Genomic DNA, 22,151 nt, shown 5'->3' with positions numbered 1-22,151 from the left:
ATGATCTCTTACTTGAGCTTTCTTAGAGTTGTCTTACGTACTGGAACTATTCTCAGGTATAGGTGATCATTGGTTAATGACTACTCATTCAGCAATGATTTAAACTTGCAATGGCACTGAACAAATTATATTTATGACTGATCTTTAGAGTTCCAGCCATTTCAGCTTCCTTGTAGTCAACATTTGCAACCTTCTTTGCTGGCTTCCAACAAGTAAAGTCAGTGGGAAAGCTGACAGGAGGTCACATAATGATCATCTGACATTCCCACTAATGACCTACAATGATTCACTTATAGGCAACTTTGAGTGCTGGAATTGCTGTGGCAAAGTGGTATCATGTGATGTAATGCTTTAAGACCACATCGCTTAGTGATGGCTAAAGCCTATTGCCATTGTTAATCAAGCACTATTTGTATGCATACAATATCCTTCGTATTATGTTTTTGAACTGCTGGCTGTTCATGGCTGTCCAGAGAAACAGTTAGGGATGCTTTAAGATTCTGCTGCCCAAACATTAACACATCAGGGAGACATATTATACTTATATAATTATTTTCTATGTTTTGATTTTTGTTATTATCAGTAAGCTGCTAGCCTCTAGAACCTGAGTAACATATACACTGTGGGCACAATTATTAGACAAGTTGTACTTTGGAGGATTAATTTTCTCATTGAAAAGTACAGTGGTCTCGGTCAATCCAAAATGTTAATAAACCTCAAACTTGAATATTTAACAAAGTAAAAGTGAGATTTTGGTTTTCTTAGGTGAATATCTATGTGTGTACATTATTTGGGCAAATATTAGTGCGCAGAATTATCATACAACTAAATGAAAAACAAAAATATGCCCATCTCACTTATTTATTTGCATCTGTTAAAGTGAGAATACAACTCAAATTGTACAAATTATTTGTACAACTCAAATTGTACAAATAAACATTTCTGACACCCTTCTTTTCAATTACAGTCACAAGCTTTATGGAGTCTGTCAATTTCTTGATCTGTTGATGATCAACATTTTGTACAGCAGCAACCACAGCCTCCCAGACACTGTTCAGAGATGTGTACTGTTTAGGTCAGGTGAAGAAGGGGGCCATGTCATTATTCTTTCATCTTTAAGGCCTTTACTGGCTAGCTACGGAGTGGAATACTTTATACATGCGATGGAGCATTGTCCTGCATAAAAATCAAGGTCTTCTGGAAAGATGCAGACTTTTTCCTGAAGTCATCTAAAAACCGGCAATAGGTTTGGGAGTTGATTTTGAGTCCATCTTTAACCTGAAAAGGTCCAGCTAGCTCATCTTTAATAATACCGGCCCATATCAGTACCCCACCTCCACCTTGCTGGCATCTGAGCTGAAGTGGAGCTCTATTTCTGTTACTGATCCAGCCATGGGCCCATCCATCTGGTCTGTCAAGAGTCATGCCATTTCAATTTACGTGTCTCCTTCAGTGGTGGTCAGGTTTCAGCTTTCCTTATCTTGGCCATGTCTCTGAACACTGAACACCTTGAACTTCTGGGCACACCAGGTAGGTTGCAGCACTGGAGGATAATGGGTTCCTGGTAGCTCCACTTTGGATTCTTCTCAAATCTTTGACAGTTAATGTGCATCTTTTTTTCTCAACGCATTTCTTGCGACCCTGTTGACTATTTGCAACAAAACTTTTGATGGTTCTGTGATCACACTCCAATATTTTAGCAACTTCAAGAATACTGCATCCCTCTGAAAGACATTTTACTTTTGACTTTCAAAACTTAAATCTCTTTTTTTTTTGCCCATTTTGCCTGAGGAAAAGAAGCTGCCTAATAATTATGTGCACCTTGATATAGGTTGTTGATCTCCTTAGGCCACACCCTCCCACATTACACAAATACACATCACCTGATATGCTTATATCCACAAACCATTCATGTTTATACAGCTTGGAGAGGAAAAATATGTATGAAAAGATGATATGGTCAAAATACTCACTTGCCTAATAATTGTGCACACAGTATAAGCTTGAATGAATGGACTGTAGTGGAATCACTGGCTAAAGTAGAAGGGGCTCCTCTAAGGGGAATAAAGAGACATTCCAGTTTGGAATTTATTTGGGATAGGAAATGTCTGAGGTCAAGGCAGACAGTTCTTGTAAGATAAGTGATCAACAATAAAATATCTATTTGGGTCTATTCACAAGTGGTTTTGGTTGCATATACCTGACATGAATGTATCAATGGATGAATATTGCAATTATAGCAAAATAATCTTCAGGACAATTATAAGGTTTTCCACTGATTTTCAAAAATAAATTTGAAAGTTTTATTTATCATAATTTTTTTTGCAAGGCATGCTCTTTTGGTACAAGTAATCTTTTTATTCGCTACTGCTCATATAAAATATTCTCAAAATATAATTTCATAGAAAATCTAATATAGTTCTTGAAGAAAAGATAGTGAAGAAAAATCTGGTACTTCACAGGATCAAAGAAAGGGAATCAAAATGTGATTAGGAAATTAGGAATTTGAAAAAAAAGAAGGGATACGCAATGAGGAAGTAGAGTTGGAATATCAGGGTTGAATCATATGCAGCTTGTCAGCCTAAGATAGCCACCAAGAGTCAACAGGTGTACCAAAAATCTGATAAAAATTATGTTGCTCAGGAGAGGTTCAATAGGAGCAGGAGCTTTTTCTGTAACCCTTCTTGTCCAAGATCCAGTGGCCAGCAAGATGATAGGGCAGCCTTGCATGCCTTCCGCTTGTGAGAACTTTGATACCCAGAATTTCCAGCAATTGGCAGGGGTTCCCAACCCCCAGTCTGCAATCAGGTACTGGTCTACAGCTTGTGAAGACCCAGTCTGCGCAAGCAGCGGGCAAGCCTGCAAAGCTCCATTTGTGCAAATGGCGGATGTGCGCATGAAACCATCGCCTCTCCACCCCCCCCATACTGCCGCCACTGCTGTTGGTCCAGGGACCTGAAAGATAGGGATGCTGGCTTATGGTTCCCAATTATAAACAATTACTTGAAATTCAGTGGTTTATGAAACAAAATTCCAAACTTAGCAATTCTTTGTAGCTGGAAAGATAGTTCACAGAACCTATAAGAGTGACCTTTTTTTACTATTATATGATTGCTGAGAAGATCATTGAAGGAAGATAGGAGTTTCAAAATCTTTAACTGTGAACCTCTAGTATGAAACATTTCTGTAATTCCTGTGATTTATATTTGTTTTGTAATATGAGATTTAGCCATTAACTATCAACTTCCAAATTAAAGCATATCTCAAGAGAGTAAACCTTTTATGAATATATAATTCCTAATATCTTATTCAGTGGTGATTTAAAGAGTATGATGATTATAATTATAATCATTTTTAAATTTCTTAAACACATCTGCTTCCTGCTTCTTAGCATTGATGACAGTGTCATAAGAATAATTTTGTGATTGTTTTTGGTATATTTTATCAGTATGTGCTATAAATTCACAGTTTTGTAAAGGAATCTGTCAATCCTTAGTGCATTTTTAAAATATTTTTCAGGGATGTAGTTATCAAATTACTTCAATATGAAGCATCCACTAATGTGGCAGATAATAAAGGGTATTTTCCTATACACTTGGCTGCTTGGAAAGGAGATGTAGAGATTGTGAAGATTCTTATCCATCATGGGCCATCACATTCCAGAGTGAATGAACAGGTGATATTATTAAATTTATTTGTTTATATCTTCAGCAAACACAAGTAAGTATCCTTTTGTTCTTACAGAAATATGACTGGATTCATATGAAGTTCCTTCACAGCAAATCATTATTTATCTTGGTAAGGGTTATATGGATGAGAGGTTTTATACAATGTAGAACAATTTTGCAAACATCTGACATCAAAACAGATTTTTTGTAGTTACTATGATATTGTATTTAGTTCAGTCTTTTTTAAGCAGATCTTATTTTATCATTGAGATAATAAAAAATAGTATTTGGAACAAGTGCTACTGATTTTTATAAGTTGGTTGTGCTACAAAAAAGTATTGTAATTCCATGCTATAAATGAATAGCTTAATTCTATTGATATGCTAACATTTTTGTATCTTAAAATCAAAGGAGACTAAAGTCATATTAAGAGCAAGTCTATTTAAATCAACAGTGGCAGGTTGCTGTTATTTCTGTAAATATTTTTTATCAAGAATTTTAAAAACTGGGAACTTGTAACAACTTTACTATGATTTTTAAAGTTAGTAAGCTTTGCAAAATGTTTTAGAATTCCCCATTCAACCATCTTATATGCAACAATATTGGATATTAAACACTCTGGTAGCATTAGATAAAATAAGACATGATGTATGCTATTCAAATCTACATTAATTTGATTTGAATTGATTTGAATGGCTGTTTATTTCATCTAAGTGACTCTGGCCAACCAACAATAGGTCAAAACAATCCAATAAAAATAAATTAAGAACCAATATAAAGACAGATATTTAAACTATCTACAATCAATTAAAAACATGATCAGCAGTATAATTCATCTTCATATTATCTATTATTACTCAAAAAAGTGTTGATGATTATGTACAGTTTGATAGAATGGTCTATTAGATTGCAGCAGATGTAATCCTAGAAGTATACTACCACTTCCACATAGTCCCTTAGAACAGGAGTCCCCAACCCCTGGTCCATGGACTGGCACTGGACTACGGCATGCCAGAAACAGGTCTGCACAAACAAGCAAAGCCCCATCTGTGGGATGCAGACAGTACATGAAACCACACCCCCTCTGGTCCACAGAAAAACCTCTCTCCATGGAACCGGTCCCTGGTGCTCAAAAGGTTGGAGACCTCTGCCTTAGAATGATATTAAAACAGCAGAAATTCTTATTAGTTTTTCTCTTTTTCAAAACTCTCAGTATTATCAGGCAATGTGTTCTAGAAATGCATACCATTACTATTACAGTACTGTTTTTTAAAGAGTTTTCTGCCTAAAAAATATTATAGGTGTAATAGGATTGCAAAGGGTAAGCTGTTATTACTTTAAACTGGTGGAGGGAAAAGACTTAAGTTTTTTGCATCTATTATAAGACCATTATGAAGCAAGGAAAATGTTCTAACCATCTTTCTTCCTTTCTCCTAGAAAATATTTAGGAAAAACTAGAAAAAATAAATATACTGTAAATCTGATGGATCTAGAGAACTTTTCAAGTATATTTAATATAAATGAATTTTACAAAATGGAAAATTTGAATATTTGGCTTGTCAGATTTCTAGTTGAAAAGAGTGTAGAATGTGTTTAAAACAAACTTTTATTTCATTGTTAAATTGAAAAAATACCACCTTTACATATTTCCTATAGTTTTGGTATAAGAACATCTAATGTAGTTTCAGAATGTTGAAAATAACATTTATTCCCAGGAATTGTAGCCACAGAATATAGTAGCTGCTTTCTTTATAGGTATGTTTATGAAAAAGAAAGAAAAAATGTATGAAAGAAAGTTGCTATATCTGAAATTATAGTTTACCTCTGGTTGCTATTTTTTTTTTTTAAAAAAAAATCAGATTGCTAAATTGCAAGTACTGGACAAATGATAACTTTAGAATTAGGAAACTGGATTAAAGTGTTACTTATGACAGGGAGTGCAATGTTATAATACAGAAATAACAGTTTATTCATAAACAATCATTGGGTAGGTGACTATGATGTTTACTAGGCAAAATATTATAGTATAATAAGTAAATGTGTGAATCTGCAGAGAAAGAAAGTTGTATGAAATATAGAAGGATTTTCTTGGTTTGTTAAATGTAAATGAGGAATCAGGTTTTAAAGTAAATTTGTTAAACAAATAAGTATTTGAAGTTGATATTTTAAACAATAAAGAAACCTTTTTTTAAAATTATGTTGAAATACAATTCCTGATTCACATATAACAAGCTAGGAATCTGCTAAACATATCAAGATTTGTTAATTTTCTGGAAACATGGATGAAAAGAAACAAGGCCCTTTTTTGGCATGTTTTATTTAGTTTGTTTATATATTACCAATACCATAAGGATTCACTGTATAAAACTAAATATAAAACTGTTAAAGCCATAAAATTAGTACTGCAACTTGAAAGAAATCAGCCTAACATCCATATTAAGCGAGCATGTCAATTCTTAAAAATAATAAATTTGACTAAATTGAAAGATCTGTGTAAAAACTTGGTTTTAAGGCCTTTCTAAATATTATCCAGGAAGGTGCTGTCCAGTTTTCTGAAGACAAGATATAACATAGGAATGGAATGAAAATTTAAAAACACCAGGTTTTTCTCCCCACTGCCATTTGATGGAAGGAGATATCTTCAGTGGTACTTTTTACATTTTATTTACATTTTACATTTTATTTCTGAAATATTTTGGAAATACTTACATGAAAATCAGGACACATTTATAATATACCCATTGAAATAATTTTAGCACAGAGATTATCTTAAGAACCTTGGGGGAAATTACTATATACACACGTGTATAGATTATAAAATATATAAGATAAGTAATAAACTGATATAAAGTGTTTGAAAATGATTTAAAATCAAACAGCAATAACCACAATGCAATAATAGGGGAACAGATATTTACAAAGAACAGTAGGACATATTCATGCTGGAATGATTAACTCTCAAATTTAAGTGTTTTTTTTAATCTAGTTCTGAAAGGCATCGTTAGTAGCAATTTGATCTCTTGAGAGATGGCATTTCAAGTAGAAATGCCACATCTTGTGTATTATCTCATACTTAAAGAGAAGTAAGCAAGATCTTAAAGTAAAATAAATTTAAGATTTAAATTTGTTTAATTGAGAAGAATTATTACTCTTTTTAATAAATAAATATTAGTGCAAAATTATATTCTGACTTTAAGACTTTTATAATCTCATTGATATGTTTTATGTGAAGAATCACATAAACTGGGTTCATATCATAATAATATTTAATGTCTGAAAATATCAGCAAAAAGTCATAGGGAAAGTAGGGAAGTTTCAAAAACTGTTTCCTGTTCTCTTTTCTTTTCTTGCCCTTTATGTGTCTTGCTCTGTAAATCTGTTGTTTTCTATCTTCCTTATTTCTGTCTTTCTTTCTCCTTACTTTCTACTTTCCCTCCCTCTTCCTTTTTCTCTTAGGGTCAACTCAGCAGTTGCAGTAGAACTGCAACAGAGGGTTTTATCAATGACATTGACACAAGATTGAAATTGACTAGACACCCTCAGTTTTAGTCAGTTTCAATCTGCATCTTGAGTCCCAGGTAAAGTCATACTGAATTTTGCTGGAACATGCTCTTTGCAAATACATTGAATTGGGTAAAATATATAACCCAAGCTCAATGTGTGCTTTTCCAGATGCATATTTTATTCCTGTAATTTATATACAGGAATTATCAAAATAACTTTGTATGATAAATTGAATATCTCATTGCATATTTAAATCAAGCAATTATGCATGCATGGCTTATAAAATATATTCATTATGCTTGTGGCTGAGACTGTTCTACTACGTATTTTCTGGCAAAAATCTATATTGCAAAAATATTCCGGGAAACACAGTATTTGTATATAAACACAATACTTTTTGTTACTTGTGTTAAATATAATATCTATTCAATGTAAAAAATTGTAATAACACAATTGAAATGATAGGACCAAAACAAAGTTTACTAAGATACTAGTTGTCATGATTTGCAATTTTAAATATTTTTACATTGAAAAATGACTAGAATTGAGAATTTGATATTGGTCTTCAGAGAATTGATGAAATTAAAGTACAATTTATTTTTAAAATATTGCTATGGATTAATCTTTAAATCTGTTTTTTTCCTTTCCTGGAAAATAATGGCTGTTCACTGTGTGGATATTTTATGATTATATTTATAAGTGACCCCGAACTCTATAGCTTCCCAACACCAAAGAATTATTTCAACATATGTGAAACTCAAAATGTAATACTTTTCATATCTTTTTGTCAGTTTATCTACTCATCTAGATTTTTTTTAAAAAAATATATTATTGTTACTAGTAATGTTCTGGAAAGAAAAATGTTTCTGCCTACTCTAAATATTAAGTAATATTTTTAAAATTTGATATTCTAAAATACAACTAGCATCAATAATGTACTATTTCAAGCAAATTAGATCAATATTTATTTAATTATTTAGGAAATGTACTTGGACACTTATCTCACCAAAATGGCTGTAGGCAGTGCATAGAAGGTTAAAATCAAAATCAAAACCAAACAGTTAGAATTTTAAAAATTCAGTGTTAGAAAAACAGTGACAGAACACCATCCACAATCAAGAAAAACCCCTGTTTTGAATTACTAATACCCCAACCAACCAACCAATCAAACCAGACTCATTGAACCACCTGGAACAAATGCCTGTGGGTAAATCCAAATTTTTGAACATCTTCCAAAAGGTGAACAAAATTGGGGCCATCCAGATCTTGGGGGAAATGCTGTTCCACAGGACAGGTTCAATGACAAAGGTCCCACAAGACAATGCTATCTAAAATATAGGACCAGAAGAATATTTCTGATAGAGTAGGCTGAAATAATCAGAGACAGGTGGTCCCACAAATAACCTGATTCTTGCCATGTAGAGCTTTACAAGTGATAACCAGCACCTTAAATTGTACATCACATTGTATTGCACCTAGAACCTCAATGGAAGACAATGCAGCTTACAAATCAGGGGCATTAAATTGGCATATCATGGAATGCCCCAAATTGCCAGCTGTTGTGTTGTTGCACTTTGGACCGCTTCTAGTCTTTCAAGGACAGACCCATCTAGCCCATATTAACGTAAACCCACCAAGAAGTGTGTAAGGCATTAATGACTGTAAATAGGGCATCTCAATCCAGGGCTCAATTGGTTCGCAAAGTGAACCTGTGTAAAGGCCTTCCCAGCCAGGCTGCCATCTCCTTTTCAAGCAGGAGTGGTGAGCCCAGGAAGACCCTCAAATTGTGCTCTAATTCTAAAGATGGAAAATCTGTAGATCTGAGGGTCAGGTGTGTATCTTAAAACCAACAACCATTCAGTCTCACCAGTTGAACTGAAGCCTTCTCCACCCGGGCTTCCATGGCTTCCAGGCATTAATAGCATCCTTTGGTCAGTTCATAACATAAATATATAGTCAAATATCTCACTCAGTTTCAACTGATAATCAACCCAGGAGTCCCATGGAAATGTTAAATAGGAACAGGGAATGAACAGAGCCCCAAGGAATCTTGCAAAGCAGGGTATTCAGCCATGGAACTCTTCCCACCTACCAGAGTGATACGAATCAGCCCTGAAGGAAGGAGAACTAGTGCATCAGCATATGCTTCACTCCCAATCCTCTGAGATGACTCAGAGTGTACCATGATTGATATTATCAAAGGCCACTGAGAGATTGAGGGCCAGCATGGATGCATTACCTCCATCCTGAGTCTACCAAAGGTTGATCAATATTGTCTGTATGCTACCGTATTATCAGGACTGAATCCTGATTGAAAGATGTGCAGCTAATTTGCTTCCTCCAGGATCTTCTGGAGTTACAAGACAACAAACTTCTCAACAACCATTGGGGAGATGGGTAGCATATAAATTTAATAAATAAATAAAATAAAACTTGAAAAGGGAAAGCTGGAAACTGGATGAGAATTGTCCAGTTCTGTTAGTGTCCAAAAATGACTTCTTCAAGAAAAAGTGAATTATTGCCTCTTTCAAAGCATGTGCTACCACACCTTCCACAAAAAGACATCCATTACCCTATGGATCCAACCAATGTCACTTCCTGGGAAGTCTTGATCAGACAAGAGGAGTATGCATCATATTATTTAAACAAATATCGTAAGCAATATTGTACATTGACATGAGATGGGGAAATATATCTGATAAAATTTATGTATGTATGTATGTATGTATTTAATTTATTTATTTAATCAGTTAACAGAATAACAGAATTGAAAGGGATTTTGGAGGTCTTCTAGTCCAACCCCCTGCTCAAGCAGAAAATCCTATACCATTTCAGACAAGTGGTTGTCCAACCTTTTCTTAAAAACTTCCAGTGTTGGGGCATTCACAACTTCTGGAGGAAACCCATTCCACTGATCAATTATTCCAATTGTCAGGAAATTTCTCTGTAGTTCTAAGTTAGTTTTTTCCCTGATTAGTTTCCATCCATTGTTTCTTGTTTTGCCTTCAGGTGCTTTGGAGAATAGGTTGTGGCAACCTCTTAGATATTGGAACACTGCTATCATGTTACCCCTAGCCCTTAATACCGAATTGCTGCAACCGTTCTTCATATGTTTTACCCTTCAGTCCTCTAATCATCTTTGCTGCTGTTCTCTACAATCTTTCTAGAGCAGTGGTTCTCAAACTTTTTAATGCCGCGACCCCCAACCGGTCGTAAGTCGAGGACTACTCAACCGGTTGTAAGTCGAGGACTACTCAACTGTGCAGCACCGTTTGCAGAATGGGACTTTTGGTGGGCTTAGCAGGGCAGAGACAGCCTGGACAATTCCTATTGGCTTTTGAAAGCCAATAGAATTAGATTCTATTCAAGAGAGTCTATTCTATTGGCTTTCAAAAGCCAATAGAATAAAAGGGAGTAGCACAGCTAAGGAAAAGGGGGAAAAATGGCGGACTGCGTTGTTTGGCGACCCCCGTGAAATGGTCGTTCGACCCCAACTGGGGTCCCGATCCACAGGTTGAGAACCACTGTTCTAGAGTCTCAGTATCTTTTTTATACTGTGGCGACCAAAACTGGATGCAATATTCCAAGGTTGATCTTTCCAAGGCATTATAACAGTGGTTCTCAACCTGTGGGTCGGGACCCCATTTGGGGTCGAACGACCATTTCACGGGGGTCACCAAACAACGCAGTCCGCCATTTTTTTCCCCTTTTCCTTAGCTGTGCTATTCCCTTTTATTCTATTGGCTTTTGAAAGCCAATAGAATAGACTCTCCTGAATAGAGTCTAATTCTATTGGCTTTCAAAAGCCAATAGGAATTGTCCAGGCTGTCTCTGCCCTGCTGAGCCCGCCAAAAGTCCCATTCTGCAAACGGTGCTGCACCAGTTGAGTAGTCCTCAACTTACGACCGGTTGAGTAGTCCTCGACTTACGACCAGTTGGGGGTCGCGGCATTAAAAAGGTTGAGAACCACTGCATTATAAAGTGGTATTAACACTTCATGTGATCTTGATTCTATACCTCTGTTAATGAAGCCTAGGACTGTGTTGGCATTTTTGGGAGCTGCAGCACACTGCTGGGTCATATTTAAGTGATTGTCCAATAGGACTCCAAGATCCTAGTGGACTCAGTAGCGGTCTTCTTTTATGCACAAATCCTATCCTGATAGTATTAACTCAGAATGTGAAAATGCTTTTGTTATTTTTTACCATTTGTAATTTTATAATTGAGACATAATATATAAGAATAGTATTGGAAATAGTTAAGTACCAATAACATTTGAGTAAAATATGTAGATACATTTTCAAATGAGACTTTATACTATATACAATCAAGATTTGTATTCCTTTTTCTAGTGAACAGATTGCATCATTTAGAGAACAAGAGAAATTGAGGTAACAGAACTATCTCATCTAAAGGCTATTAGCAAAACTAATTTTTTATTTGCTGCTAGATCTGCTCAATGTGTTACAAACATGTCTCAAAAAGCAATTGTATTGTATTATAGTATTCAGGAGAAGGCATTTAATTTTTTTCTCTTTTAACAGAACAATGAAAATGAAACAGCTTTGCACTGTGCTGCCCAATATGGACACTCAGAAGTGGTTGCTATTTTGCTTGAAGAACTTACAGATCCCACAATAAGAAACAACAAATTAGAAACTCCATTGGACTTGGCAGCTTTATATGGCCGACTGCAAGTGGTGAAGATGATAATCAATGCATATCCAAATCTGATGAGCTGTAACACAAGAAAGCATACTCCTTTACATCTTGCTGCACGTAATGGTCATAAAGCTGTGGTACAAGAGCTGCTAGAAGCTGGAATGGATGTCAGCTGCCAAGTTAGTAATTTTTTTAAAATATTGCACTGTTTAAATAAAGGTTGGCAAATCATATGTCCCTATAGTTTCACATTTATCATGTTCATAATGGCAAATAATAACAACTTATAGTTTGTAGTTTGGGCATAATAAATGGCTTCTGCCCTCAGCTAAATTATGTTTCCTAATATTTATTGGGTGGGGCAAGCTGAGTAATATTTGGACACCTGTAAAAGCAGGTTTGTGACAAATCTGATTTAGGAAAGCCCTACTCATAACTCTCTTAAAGCATCTACAATAGCCACCTGGTGCTAGATAATTAAAGATTCACAACTGTACTAAAATTTGCTGTCCTGATTAATCATTTTCTCAGTCATTTAGAGAAAGCTTTTAAAATTAATCTTTATGATGAATTATTTCTCCCACAATATTGATAGGCATATCAGAATTTTATTAACAGTGAGAACCACTCTGTTGCAATCATACCTAGTTATACAACATAAGACATTATTAAGGGCTCAGCTCTAGCTTTTCTTTAGATTTTTTCAAATTGTTCAGAGCAAAGAAGAAGCAGATAGCCTGGCATCACCTTTCAATAAGTTATATGTTCTCTTTGATTCTGGTTCAGCTATAGTCAGCTTCCAGGGAACAGGATTGGCTAGACTTAGCTGCCAAGGATGTCCTGCCAGTTATGACTAAAAATCTTAGCTCTTTAAACCCTGAATCCTTTATTCAAGAACTAGCTTCACAACTAGGAGTAAAGAACAGGACGTGACTAGATAATAACTTACTTACTTATGATCTAGAGCAGGGGTGTCAAACTGCTATTCCACAGGCCAGAAGCATCACGTGGAAGCCACAGCCACCCCAGCTCCAGCAATGGGGAAAAAGGCACAATGCATCGTGACACGTCATGTGACGCGGCGAGTTTGACACCCCTGATTTAGAGCCAAGATATATGCAACAGAAAAACTGCCTATTACGGTTCACAACAATAAAAGCACATGGGTGGCTTTGGGAGAGAAAGAGAGATGCCTCAAAAGAAGATTTAACTCCAGTGATTGAGCAATGATTGACCTGAACTGCTGGTCATGCAACATTATATTTCTAATGAAACAGTAATGGAATTCGCCTTTGTAAATGATTGTGGCCATTGTTAAAAGTGAAACTGATAAGACAGGAACCAGTGATTCCAAGGTTGATAAGACAGGAACCAGAGATTCCAAGGAGAGAGACATTATATGAGCATATATGAGCTGTCAAATTGATAGAATTGGTAGAAACTCATTTGACCTGTCTCACCAGAACACACATGAATCATGTTCAATTTATTTATATTAGTTATATGTAATCAGTTAATAAATTAAACTTTATATCACTGTTTAATTTAAACAGTGAGAGCCTGGACAGCATACACAATTATTAAACAAAAGTACAAAAGAAAAATATGACATACTACTAAAGCAAACTTCCAGGATTAAAATATACCAGTTGGGAACTTTGCTCATCCTGACCCAAGGCATGGAAAAAGGACTTAACTGCTTTTCTAAAGGCCTTCAGCTCTTCATATTTGGGGGCAGGGGATTTTGTTTCAGGGGACAAGGGTTGTCACCAAGAATTGGAATTTAGCATTGGCTAGGCCTGATGGTCTGGATTCATACGAATTTCATCTGAATCTAGGCCACCTAGTCTTGCTGAATTATTAGAATGTTCCCAAGTTATCTTGGCTTCCAGTTTACTAGGGAAAATAAGATAAAGCTTGGCTATAAAGGTCAAATTAAATAATACAAAAATGTCTTGTTGAAAAGTTAGGGTCACCTTTTATTCAGGGCAATTTCCTGGAGAGTCTCAGATTGGTTCTTCCAATCTTATTGTCCAATCTTTTATAGCTGCCCAATTTTTTAAGGCTAGGAGAACATCTGGAAAGCTGTAGAGGCCTAATTAGATCAGAATACACATACAAATGACTTATAACTTAATCCTTCTAGAATTGAAGCTAAGAGTGCTAGGTGGCTAATCCCTGAATTAACATAATTCCCTTATTGAGGATAAACACATATGAAGGAATAGTAGTACGATGCATTTGTTCTTTGGAATCTTCCTGAGAAACTAGTGTTATAGGGAGGCAAAGAAAAAAAGGAAGAAGTGAAATCTTGTAGAATTTAGGGTGGGGAATCCAGTGTACTTAGGTTAGGGTTAGAGTTATGCCTCAGACCCAAACGCTCTTCTAGTATATGCTTGACTCTAGCTCCTCACAAATCTTTAAGTAGTTACCACCATACATTTCCACTATATTTGCCAAAGGTTCCAATATTTATCCTTGCTCTAGAATTTGGAAGTTCACAAAGTGGGGTTCATTTTAAGCTTATTGACTGATTCTGCAGCTAAATAGGCCAACCTATGCCTTGCAGCTGAAACGACCATCCTACAGAATTGGAGAATCTTCATAAAAGAATTCTCTCAGACTTCTAAAGACCTTAACAAGGTTAAGACAGCAAATTGAAGGATGTACCACCTGTGCCAAGGGGGTGCGTTCTATGATACAATACATCTCTGGGTTCAAACAAATAACAAAGGACTGAGCCTAGAATGATGCATAACTTCTAGACCAGTTCCAGGAAGGATTCTTAAATACAATCTTGGATGACCTGATCTGGTCCTACTATACTATACAAGCTTATCCAACTTTGTGTAGGGATTCCTGGCTGTCTTGAAGCACACAAGGTTCAGTGGATCTACACAGGTTCTGTCACAAAGTCTTACTAATAACCATAAGCAAGACTTGGAACTTGCCCCAATGATTAAGGTAAAGTGTCTCCGTAGGTTTTACCCTGCTACTTGTGACCGACTTTAAGGGGCAATGCTCATCTCTATTTTGTAAGCCAACATTATCTGGAGATGTTTCCATGATCATTTGGCCAGCATGACATCATGCCACAGCATAAAGCACAGGGCAAAAAACAGTATGCTATAACCTGCATGCTTATATGTGGTACCTGTTCATCTACTTCATTTGCATGCTTTTGAACTGCTAGGTTAGCAGGAGCTGAGACAAGTGACGATAGCTCACTCTGTTTCATGGCACAGGGTCTCAAACTGTTGAGCTACATGCCTTTAACGATCTAAGATTCAGTGAGTATCATGCAGCAAATGTAAAATGACCCATACAATTTAGTAGCAGTCACAATCAAACTAACTGAATCTAAGAAGAACCAACAGCATTAGAGAAGTGTATCAAATGTCAAATCAGTACACCACCAGTATCCTGAAAAGTATTTCAAGGGACATCAGGTGTGAAATAACAACTTCCATGTCAGTCTGAGGCACTAAGTTCAGGGATGAAATTTGCAACCCTGAATAACTTCCAGATGCCAGTAGAGTTATAGGTTCCATTATTGCCTGATCCAAATATATACAACTATTGGTTCTAGGGTATTTTGCAGTTTCATTAACATTGCCTTTATGGACCAGAGCAGAATCCCTATATGCATAGTCCTGTAGTGTCAGTGAAGAATATTGATGGATGTTCCATGCACCAGTGATCTTACATATGTAGCAGCACCATGAAAAGTTCGAGCTCTTGGTCATATCAGCTGTCGACTTTCAGCTTATCCTAAAGCAGTGGTTCTCAACCTGTGGGTTGGGACCTCATTTGGGGTCGAACGACCATTTCACGGGGGTCGCCAAACAATGCAGTCCGCCATTTTTCCCCCCTTTTCCTTAGCTGTGCTACTCCCTTTTATTCTATTGGCTTTTGAAAGCCAATAGGAATTGTCCAGGCTGTCTCTGCCCCGCTGAGCCCGCCAAAAGTCCCATTCTGCAAACGGTGCTGCACCAGTTGAGTAGTCCTCGACTTACGACTGGTTGAGTAGTCCTCGACTTACGACCGGTTGGGGGTCGCGGCATTAAAAAGGTTGAGAACCACTGTCCTAAAGCTTCCGTGGTTGACCCAATGATTTCCTTGTCTACAAGCACATTGCTGTTCTCTGTCAAATGAAGCCAAAAACATATGAAATCCTGTAGGCTGCTCAAAGAAACCAGAGCACCTGTTCCACAATGCTTTTGCTAAGGAGGTCAAGCATCTTCACCTCTACTGAGTTATTTACAGAACTGTCTCTCCCCAATTGTCTTTACCTATCTACCCAATCTAGCAGGAGGAACATGCTCTGGGTACCATCAACTAAGGAAAATCAGTTTGCACAATATTTTGGTTAATCCAATGTTTTTTCTGTGCTTAAACATTTAATCAGATATTACATAATGCTATGAAAGTAATGGATCAATTTGATTACCTTCATGATTAGTATAAATTCATTACAGTAATAATGCTATGAAAGTAATGGATCAATTTGATTACCTTCATGATTAGTATAAATTCATTACAGTAATTCAAATGATGTTTTATTATGATAGTTTCTCATGTTCTTCTGTATTCCAAATTTATATTAACTGATATTTATAGGCTATATCTTTGTTTAACACAAAACAATACTTGTTGATCAATTTTACTGATTCATAGTATTAAGTTTACTGTATACCAGGGATCCCCAACCTTTTGGGCACCAGGGATCAGTTCTGTGGAGAGAGTTTTTTCCGTGGACCGGAGGGGGCATGGTTTTGTGTGCTACCTGCATCCTGTGGATGGGGCTTTGCTTGTTTGTGCAGCCCGGTTGCTGGCATGCCATGGCCCAGTACTGGTCTACAGACCAAGGGTTGGGGACCCCTGCTGTATACAGTATACAAATTTTGGGAATACTTTTTGTATCACAATGATGTATTTTTAGACTAAGTGTTAATTTCTGTGATGTTTGTAAGTCTTCCACTAAACATTTCAGAATCTGGACTTATTGTAATAGCACTTGTTTTGACTGTCTTGTAGACTATTTCTTCCCAACCAATACTAACTTGCATACCTATTTTTGGGGTGTGTGTAAGTGTGCATATTCTAATGATATAATAGTGTATTTATTCTGCTATAGTCATTACTGATTTTAATAATATTTGGGGGCCTAACTAAATGATTATGGTACAAACATTTGGAAAAGTACATAACGAACAACTAATACTTTTGTTCTTATGTTTACATATACAGAGACTGAAATAATTTTTTTTATACCCACATAATTATTTTTAATCAGGGTGTGAGTAGTACTGTAATTTTACCATGGAGACAATGTAGAACACATTCCAGATTCTGAAAACATTGTACCTAAAATGTAGAAAATGTTCAAATCTTGACATGCACTTAATCCTTTTCTACCCTGCTTTGGTTGGGGTGTTTTACTACCTGCTGCCACTGTTAACTGTCTTCCTGATATCATAAGTGTTGAGTCCATCGCGAAATGGTAAGACACGAGAAGCAGTTGTAGTTCTCAGGAAACCTTTATTCTTCAGTTCAGCTTACATTGGAATATGGCGGCAAAAGCCCACAACTCGCAGCTTCCTTTTATAGGACTTTCCCGGGTCAATGTGTTACTTTTCGCGCGCCAGCACTTGCGCATGCGCACAAGCACTGGCGACAGCCTGTCTGGTCCCGGGCAGCTTGCACCTGCCTGGGACCGCCTGCAACGCCCCGAGCCCACTTGCAAGGCTCAGGACATAACACCCCTTTCCCCCGGGCTAAAACTACGACCAATGCCAAATAATACACAACCCACTCTTAGTACAATGCTCTGCTCCCCTCCATGTTCGGAGTTCCCCCATTTCCACTGTTTCTACCCTTCTACTGGCTCTGTTTAGCCAATAGTGTTATGTAATCCTCTAAGTACTTAGTAGATTTCCTTGCTCTCTGTGACCTCCTAAGCTCTGGGTGTCTGACAGGTACCCCCTGACTGAGGGGTGATGTGTGTCTGTTCCCCTTGTTATGCCTTGGTGACTCCCAAGGACTGTGCTCCAATGCCTGGCCTGCTTGCTTGCCCACCGGGCTCGTCAGGCCAGGGCTTCTTCCAGTGTATGACCTGGTTGTCCCGCCTAGCTGTAGGCTCTCTGGCCCTTCTAAGTGGCTGTCACTGTTGGGCGTTTCTGTAGAACCTCCTAGGTCCGTCCAAGACCTGTCAGGAGGCTGTCTATCCCCTGAATCCCGTTCTGTGTCCGGGCTTGTGTGGGTTTCAGTACTGTCCCAAAACTCAGTTGTCCCCTGAGTGTAGTCGGAGGTGTTGTAGTCGGGATTTGGTTCCTTGACCACCTCCCTGTGTGTTTGCCCCCTTCTAAGGACAGGGTTGAAGTCAGGCCAACTAGGAGGAGTGTGTGCCAGCTCTCTTGCAGGGAATGGATTGTTGGGATGCTCCCGGGTATTCTCTCTGACTGGAGTACTGGGTGATGCGGGTGAGAAGTGATCATGCCCCCGGGGTGACTCCCTGGCTGGAGTAGGCATTGATGCCTGGGTTCTAGTTGGGCTCCCTGACTTCCTGTTGGGAGCAATTGCGGAATCTCGGGATGGGCTGATTGTGGCTTCCCCATTGATAATGGGCATCATTCCATGCCCCTCCCTTTGCCCAAAGGGCTCCCCCTCCCCCCCTGGAAAAGACCCAGGAGTCTCAGCGGGAAGGTCCCGTCTAGGGCGAAGTTGGTCAATGTGCCGACGCAGGACACGACCGTTGTCCAGGGATACCTCGTAGGATAGAGGACCTGTGACCCTGGATATAGATGCGGGGACCCATGTATGATCAGGCCCGTAATTATGAGTCCAAACCGGGGCACCCACAAGTAGTTGCCTAGGTGCCCTGGGGTGTGAGACAGAAGGAGGCAGTCTGTCCGGATTTAACCGGTCAAGCTTGGTAGTCAGTTTGCGCCCCCAACGAAGTTCAGCTGGGCTTCTCCCTGTAGAAGTGGACGGTGTGGTGTGATAAAAAAGGAGGAAGTCAGCCAACCTGTGATGCCAGTCCCCGTAGGTTAGCCTCTTCAAGGCGTCTTTGGTGATGCGAACCATGCGTTCAGCCATACCGTTGGTGGACGGGTGGAAAGGTGCAGAAGTGGCATGACGAATCATGTTAGCCTGCAAGAAAGCTTGGAATTCGGAGGAAGTGAATTGAGGGCTGTTGTCAGACACAATGATGTCTGGGAGCCCGTGTGCAGCAAAAATCCCCCTCAGTACCTGAATAGTCTTTGCAGTGGTGGTGGAAGAGACAGGTACAACCTCAAGCCATTTTGAATGGCTGTCAACGAGGACCAAGAAGAATTGACCCTGAAAGGGCCCAGCGTAGTCAATGTGCACCCTAGACCATGGAGACTGTGTTTCCTCCCATCTATGCACAGGAGCTTGGGGCATTTCAGGGCGTGAGCGTTGACAAAGGTGGCAAGCATGCACCTTAGCTTCTATGTCTTTGTCTACACCTGGCCACCACAAGTGGCTGCGTGCAAGAGCCTTTATTCGTACAATGCCAGGATGACCCTCGTGGAGGGAATCTAAGACCCTAGTCCTCATTGAGGTGGGAATGACAACTCTGCTTCCCCAAAGCAGACAACCCTGAGAGGTGGACAACTCGTTCCTTTTAGACCAGAAACTCTGAAACTCAGGACTAGGACAGTGCTCAGGCCATCCAGACAAAACCCAAGAAAGGACACGTGAGAGTGTATGATCTGTGCCTGATTCAGCGGCTACATCCCTGGCATTCAGGGGGGACTCGGGCAAGGCTTGAATGGAGAGAATATTGATGGCTGGCGCGGGGTCAGCCTCTATTACCGGCAGGGGTAATCTACTGAGGCCATCAGCATGGCCCATTTCCTTTCCAGGCTTGTGAAGTAGGGAAAAATCATATGCAGACAAAAAGATAGACCACCTGAGCATCCTGGGGAGATGATTTGGGGAGTTTGTTTACGTGTGGTAAACAGTCCCAACAAAGGCTTATGGTCAGTGAAGACCGTAAAATGCCTTCCATACAAAAAATCATGGAATTTTTTAATTCCAGCAACAACAGCTAAGGCCTCCCTGTCTATTTGAGCATAGTTGCGCTCAGCTGAAGACAATGTCCTGGAGTAATATGCAACAGGAACCTGAGTTCCATCAGCCCTGAGGTGGCTCAGTACAGCACCCACCCCATAAGGGGAAGCATCACAAGCGATGCACACAGGAAGGGACTCATTGAAGTGAGCAAGTACACTGTTAGAAGTGAGCAAGGCCTTGACCTCATTGAAACTAGCCTCATGTGTTTGAGACCACTGCCACACTGCCTGTTTGTCTAATAGCCTGTGAAGAGGCTCAGCTACACTAGCCTTATGTGGAAGAAAGGAATTGTAGAAATTCAGAAGGCCCAGAAAAGCCTGTAGTTCGGCCTTAGACTTTGGCCTAGGGGCTTGCATAATGGCTTTTAGTTTGGATTCAGCAGGATGAATCCCAGCAGCATCAATTTTGAACCCCAGAAACTCAGTAGAAGGCACCCCAATTTTACATTTGTCCTTCTTGAGTTTGAGTCCCGTTTTCCTGAACCTTAATAGGACAGCCCTTAGCCTTTCAGCTAGAATGTGTGTGGAGTCTCCTGCAATTAAGACATCATCAAAATAGGGGCAAACCCCTGGTATACCCCGTAGTGTGTTTTCCATTACGCTTTGGAAAATCCCAGGAGCGACATTTACTCCAAATTGAAGTCTCTTTACCTTGAAAGCCCCTCTGTGGGTCACAATAGTCTGAGCTATAGCAGCGTCATCATCAACAGGCAGCTGTTGATATGCTTGAGCTAGGTCAAGCTTTGCAAAAACGCGCCCCCTCTTGAGGGAGGCCAGGATATAATTGACCACAGGAACAGGATAGGCATGTTGCTGCAATGCCTTATTTAGAGTGCATTTCTAATCAGCACAGATGCGAATGTCCCCATTTGCCTTAAGAGGCGTGACAATGGGGGTCTCCCATGGACTGGAGTCAACAGGTTCTAGAATTCCTTGTTGGATCAGTTTGTCCAACTCAGTGTCAATTTTACTCTTTAAAGCAAAAGGGACCCTTCTTGCTTTAATTCTAATGGGAGTGACAGTGGGGTCTAACTTTAATGACACAGGGGGTCCTTGGAATGTGCCCAGCTGGGGGCTGAAAACGTCTGCAAATTCTTTGCAGACTTCCTGTAGGTCGAGTGTTTGTAGGCTGTTGAGCCCTGTGATGTGTATCCCCAAGGCCTCAAACCACTCGAGTCCTATGAGACTCGTTCGTTCACCCTCTACTACTAGTAGGTCTAGTGGACCCTCAAAATCCTTATACTGTACGTTAAGGGTGGCCTCCCCCTTAACACACACTCTGGAGTTTTGAAAATCCGTTAGCACAATGTCAGAAGGCCTCAACTTGGCCTGGGTTCCGCTGCCGGAACAAATCTTCCTAAATGTGTGCATAGAAATGATCGAAAGTGCAGACCCCGTGTCCAGTTCCATAGTTAATGGAACCCTCTTGTAGCTTCACCTTAAGTGACAGCTTTTTCTTAATGGGCTTGTGTGTGCCTGTCCTGTAGATGCTTCTTCGCGAAGCGCAAAACCCCACCCTATTCTGGCTGGGGACCCTGGTACCTTTCAGGCGCAATTCTTCCTGAGGTTGTACCTTCTGACGGCCCAGGCACACAGCTGCAATGTGTCCTTGTTTTCCGCACGCCCGGCAGATAGCGGAGCGGAACTTGCAGTCGGCTCTCTTGTGGCGACCTCCACAACCGAGGCACTTGGGGAGAGCTGAAGAGCTTCCTCTTGGTTTTCCTTCCTTTGTGGGGTGGAGACGGTCCACTTCCTCGTCCGGATCCTCCTTGGAGTTCCTTTGGACTTCTTCCTGGTGCACGGATGCAGCATCTGGACTGTTTCTGATCGGCCGCATGTTCTTGATGGCGCCGCCCGCTGCTTCTTCTGCGGTGACCTCTCTCAAGGCATCTTGGAAAGACAAGTCCTCCTTGGCAAAAAGTCTCTGTTGCAACTCTCGATGCCTTAGCCCGCACACAAATCGGTCCCTCAGTCGTTCTTCGAGGTCCTTGAACTCGCAATGTTTGGCGGCTTTCCTCAGTGTGGCGATGTACTCCTTGGCTGATTCTCCGGGTCGTTGATCCCTCTGCTCAAAGGTGTGGCGCCACGCGATGACAGACATCTTGGGTTGGAAGTGCTCCTTCAGTAGCTTCTTTAGATCTGCGTAGCTGACAGACTCTAAAGGAACAGGTGCTGCAAGGTTCTCGGCGATTTCGAATGCGTCTTGACTGCAAATGCA

The 22,151-nt window shown here is 39.4% G+C and overlaps 1 protein-coding gene across 9 annotated transcripts in view; it reads left to right on the top strand.

Moving 5' to 3' along the window:
* Positions 1 to 22,151, top strand: part of ANKS1B (ankyrin repeat and sterile alpha motif domain containing 1B) — a 359,470-nt gene that overhangs the window by 22,195 nt on the left and 315,124 nt on the right. For 7 of the 9 annotated variants that reach the window (XR_005557974.1, XM_039354033.1, XM_039354032.1 and 4 more), the window contains exons 3-4: positions 3,520 to 3,676; positions 11,717 to 12,013. Coding sequence is in view for 8 of the 9 variants with exons in the window: in XM_039354033.1 (XP_039209967.1) it covers positions 3,520 to 3,676; positions 11,717 to 12,013 (454 nt within the window). In the remaining variant the exon portion in view is untranslated. Of the gene's footprint in view, positions 1 to 3,519; positions 3,677 to 7,149; positions 7,247 to 11,524; positions 11,564 to 11,716; positions 12,014 to 22,151 lie in introns of those variants that run through there. The other 2 variants (XM_039354037.1, XM_039354036.1) reach the window with 2 other exon arrangements.

This window comes from Crotalus tigris, unplaced genomic scaffold, assembly GCF_016545835.1.
Source record: "Crotalus tigris isolate CLP2741 ecotype Arizona unplaced genomic scaffold, ASM1654583v1 scf7180000018548.2558034, whole genome shotgun sequence".
Lineage (NCBI taxonomy): Eukaryota > Metazoa > Chordata > Lepidosauria > Squamata > Viperidae > Crotalus > Crotalus tigris.
This window is presented reverse-complemented; position numbering and strand designations above follow the sequence as displayed.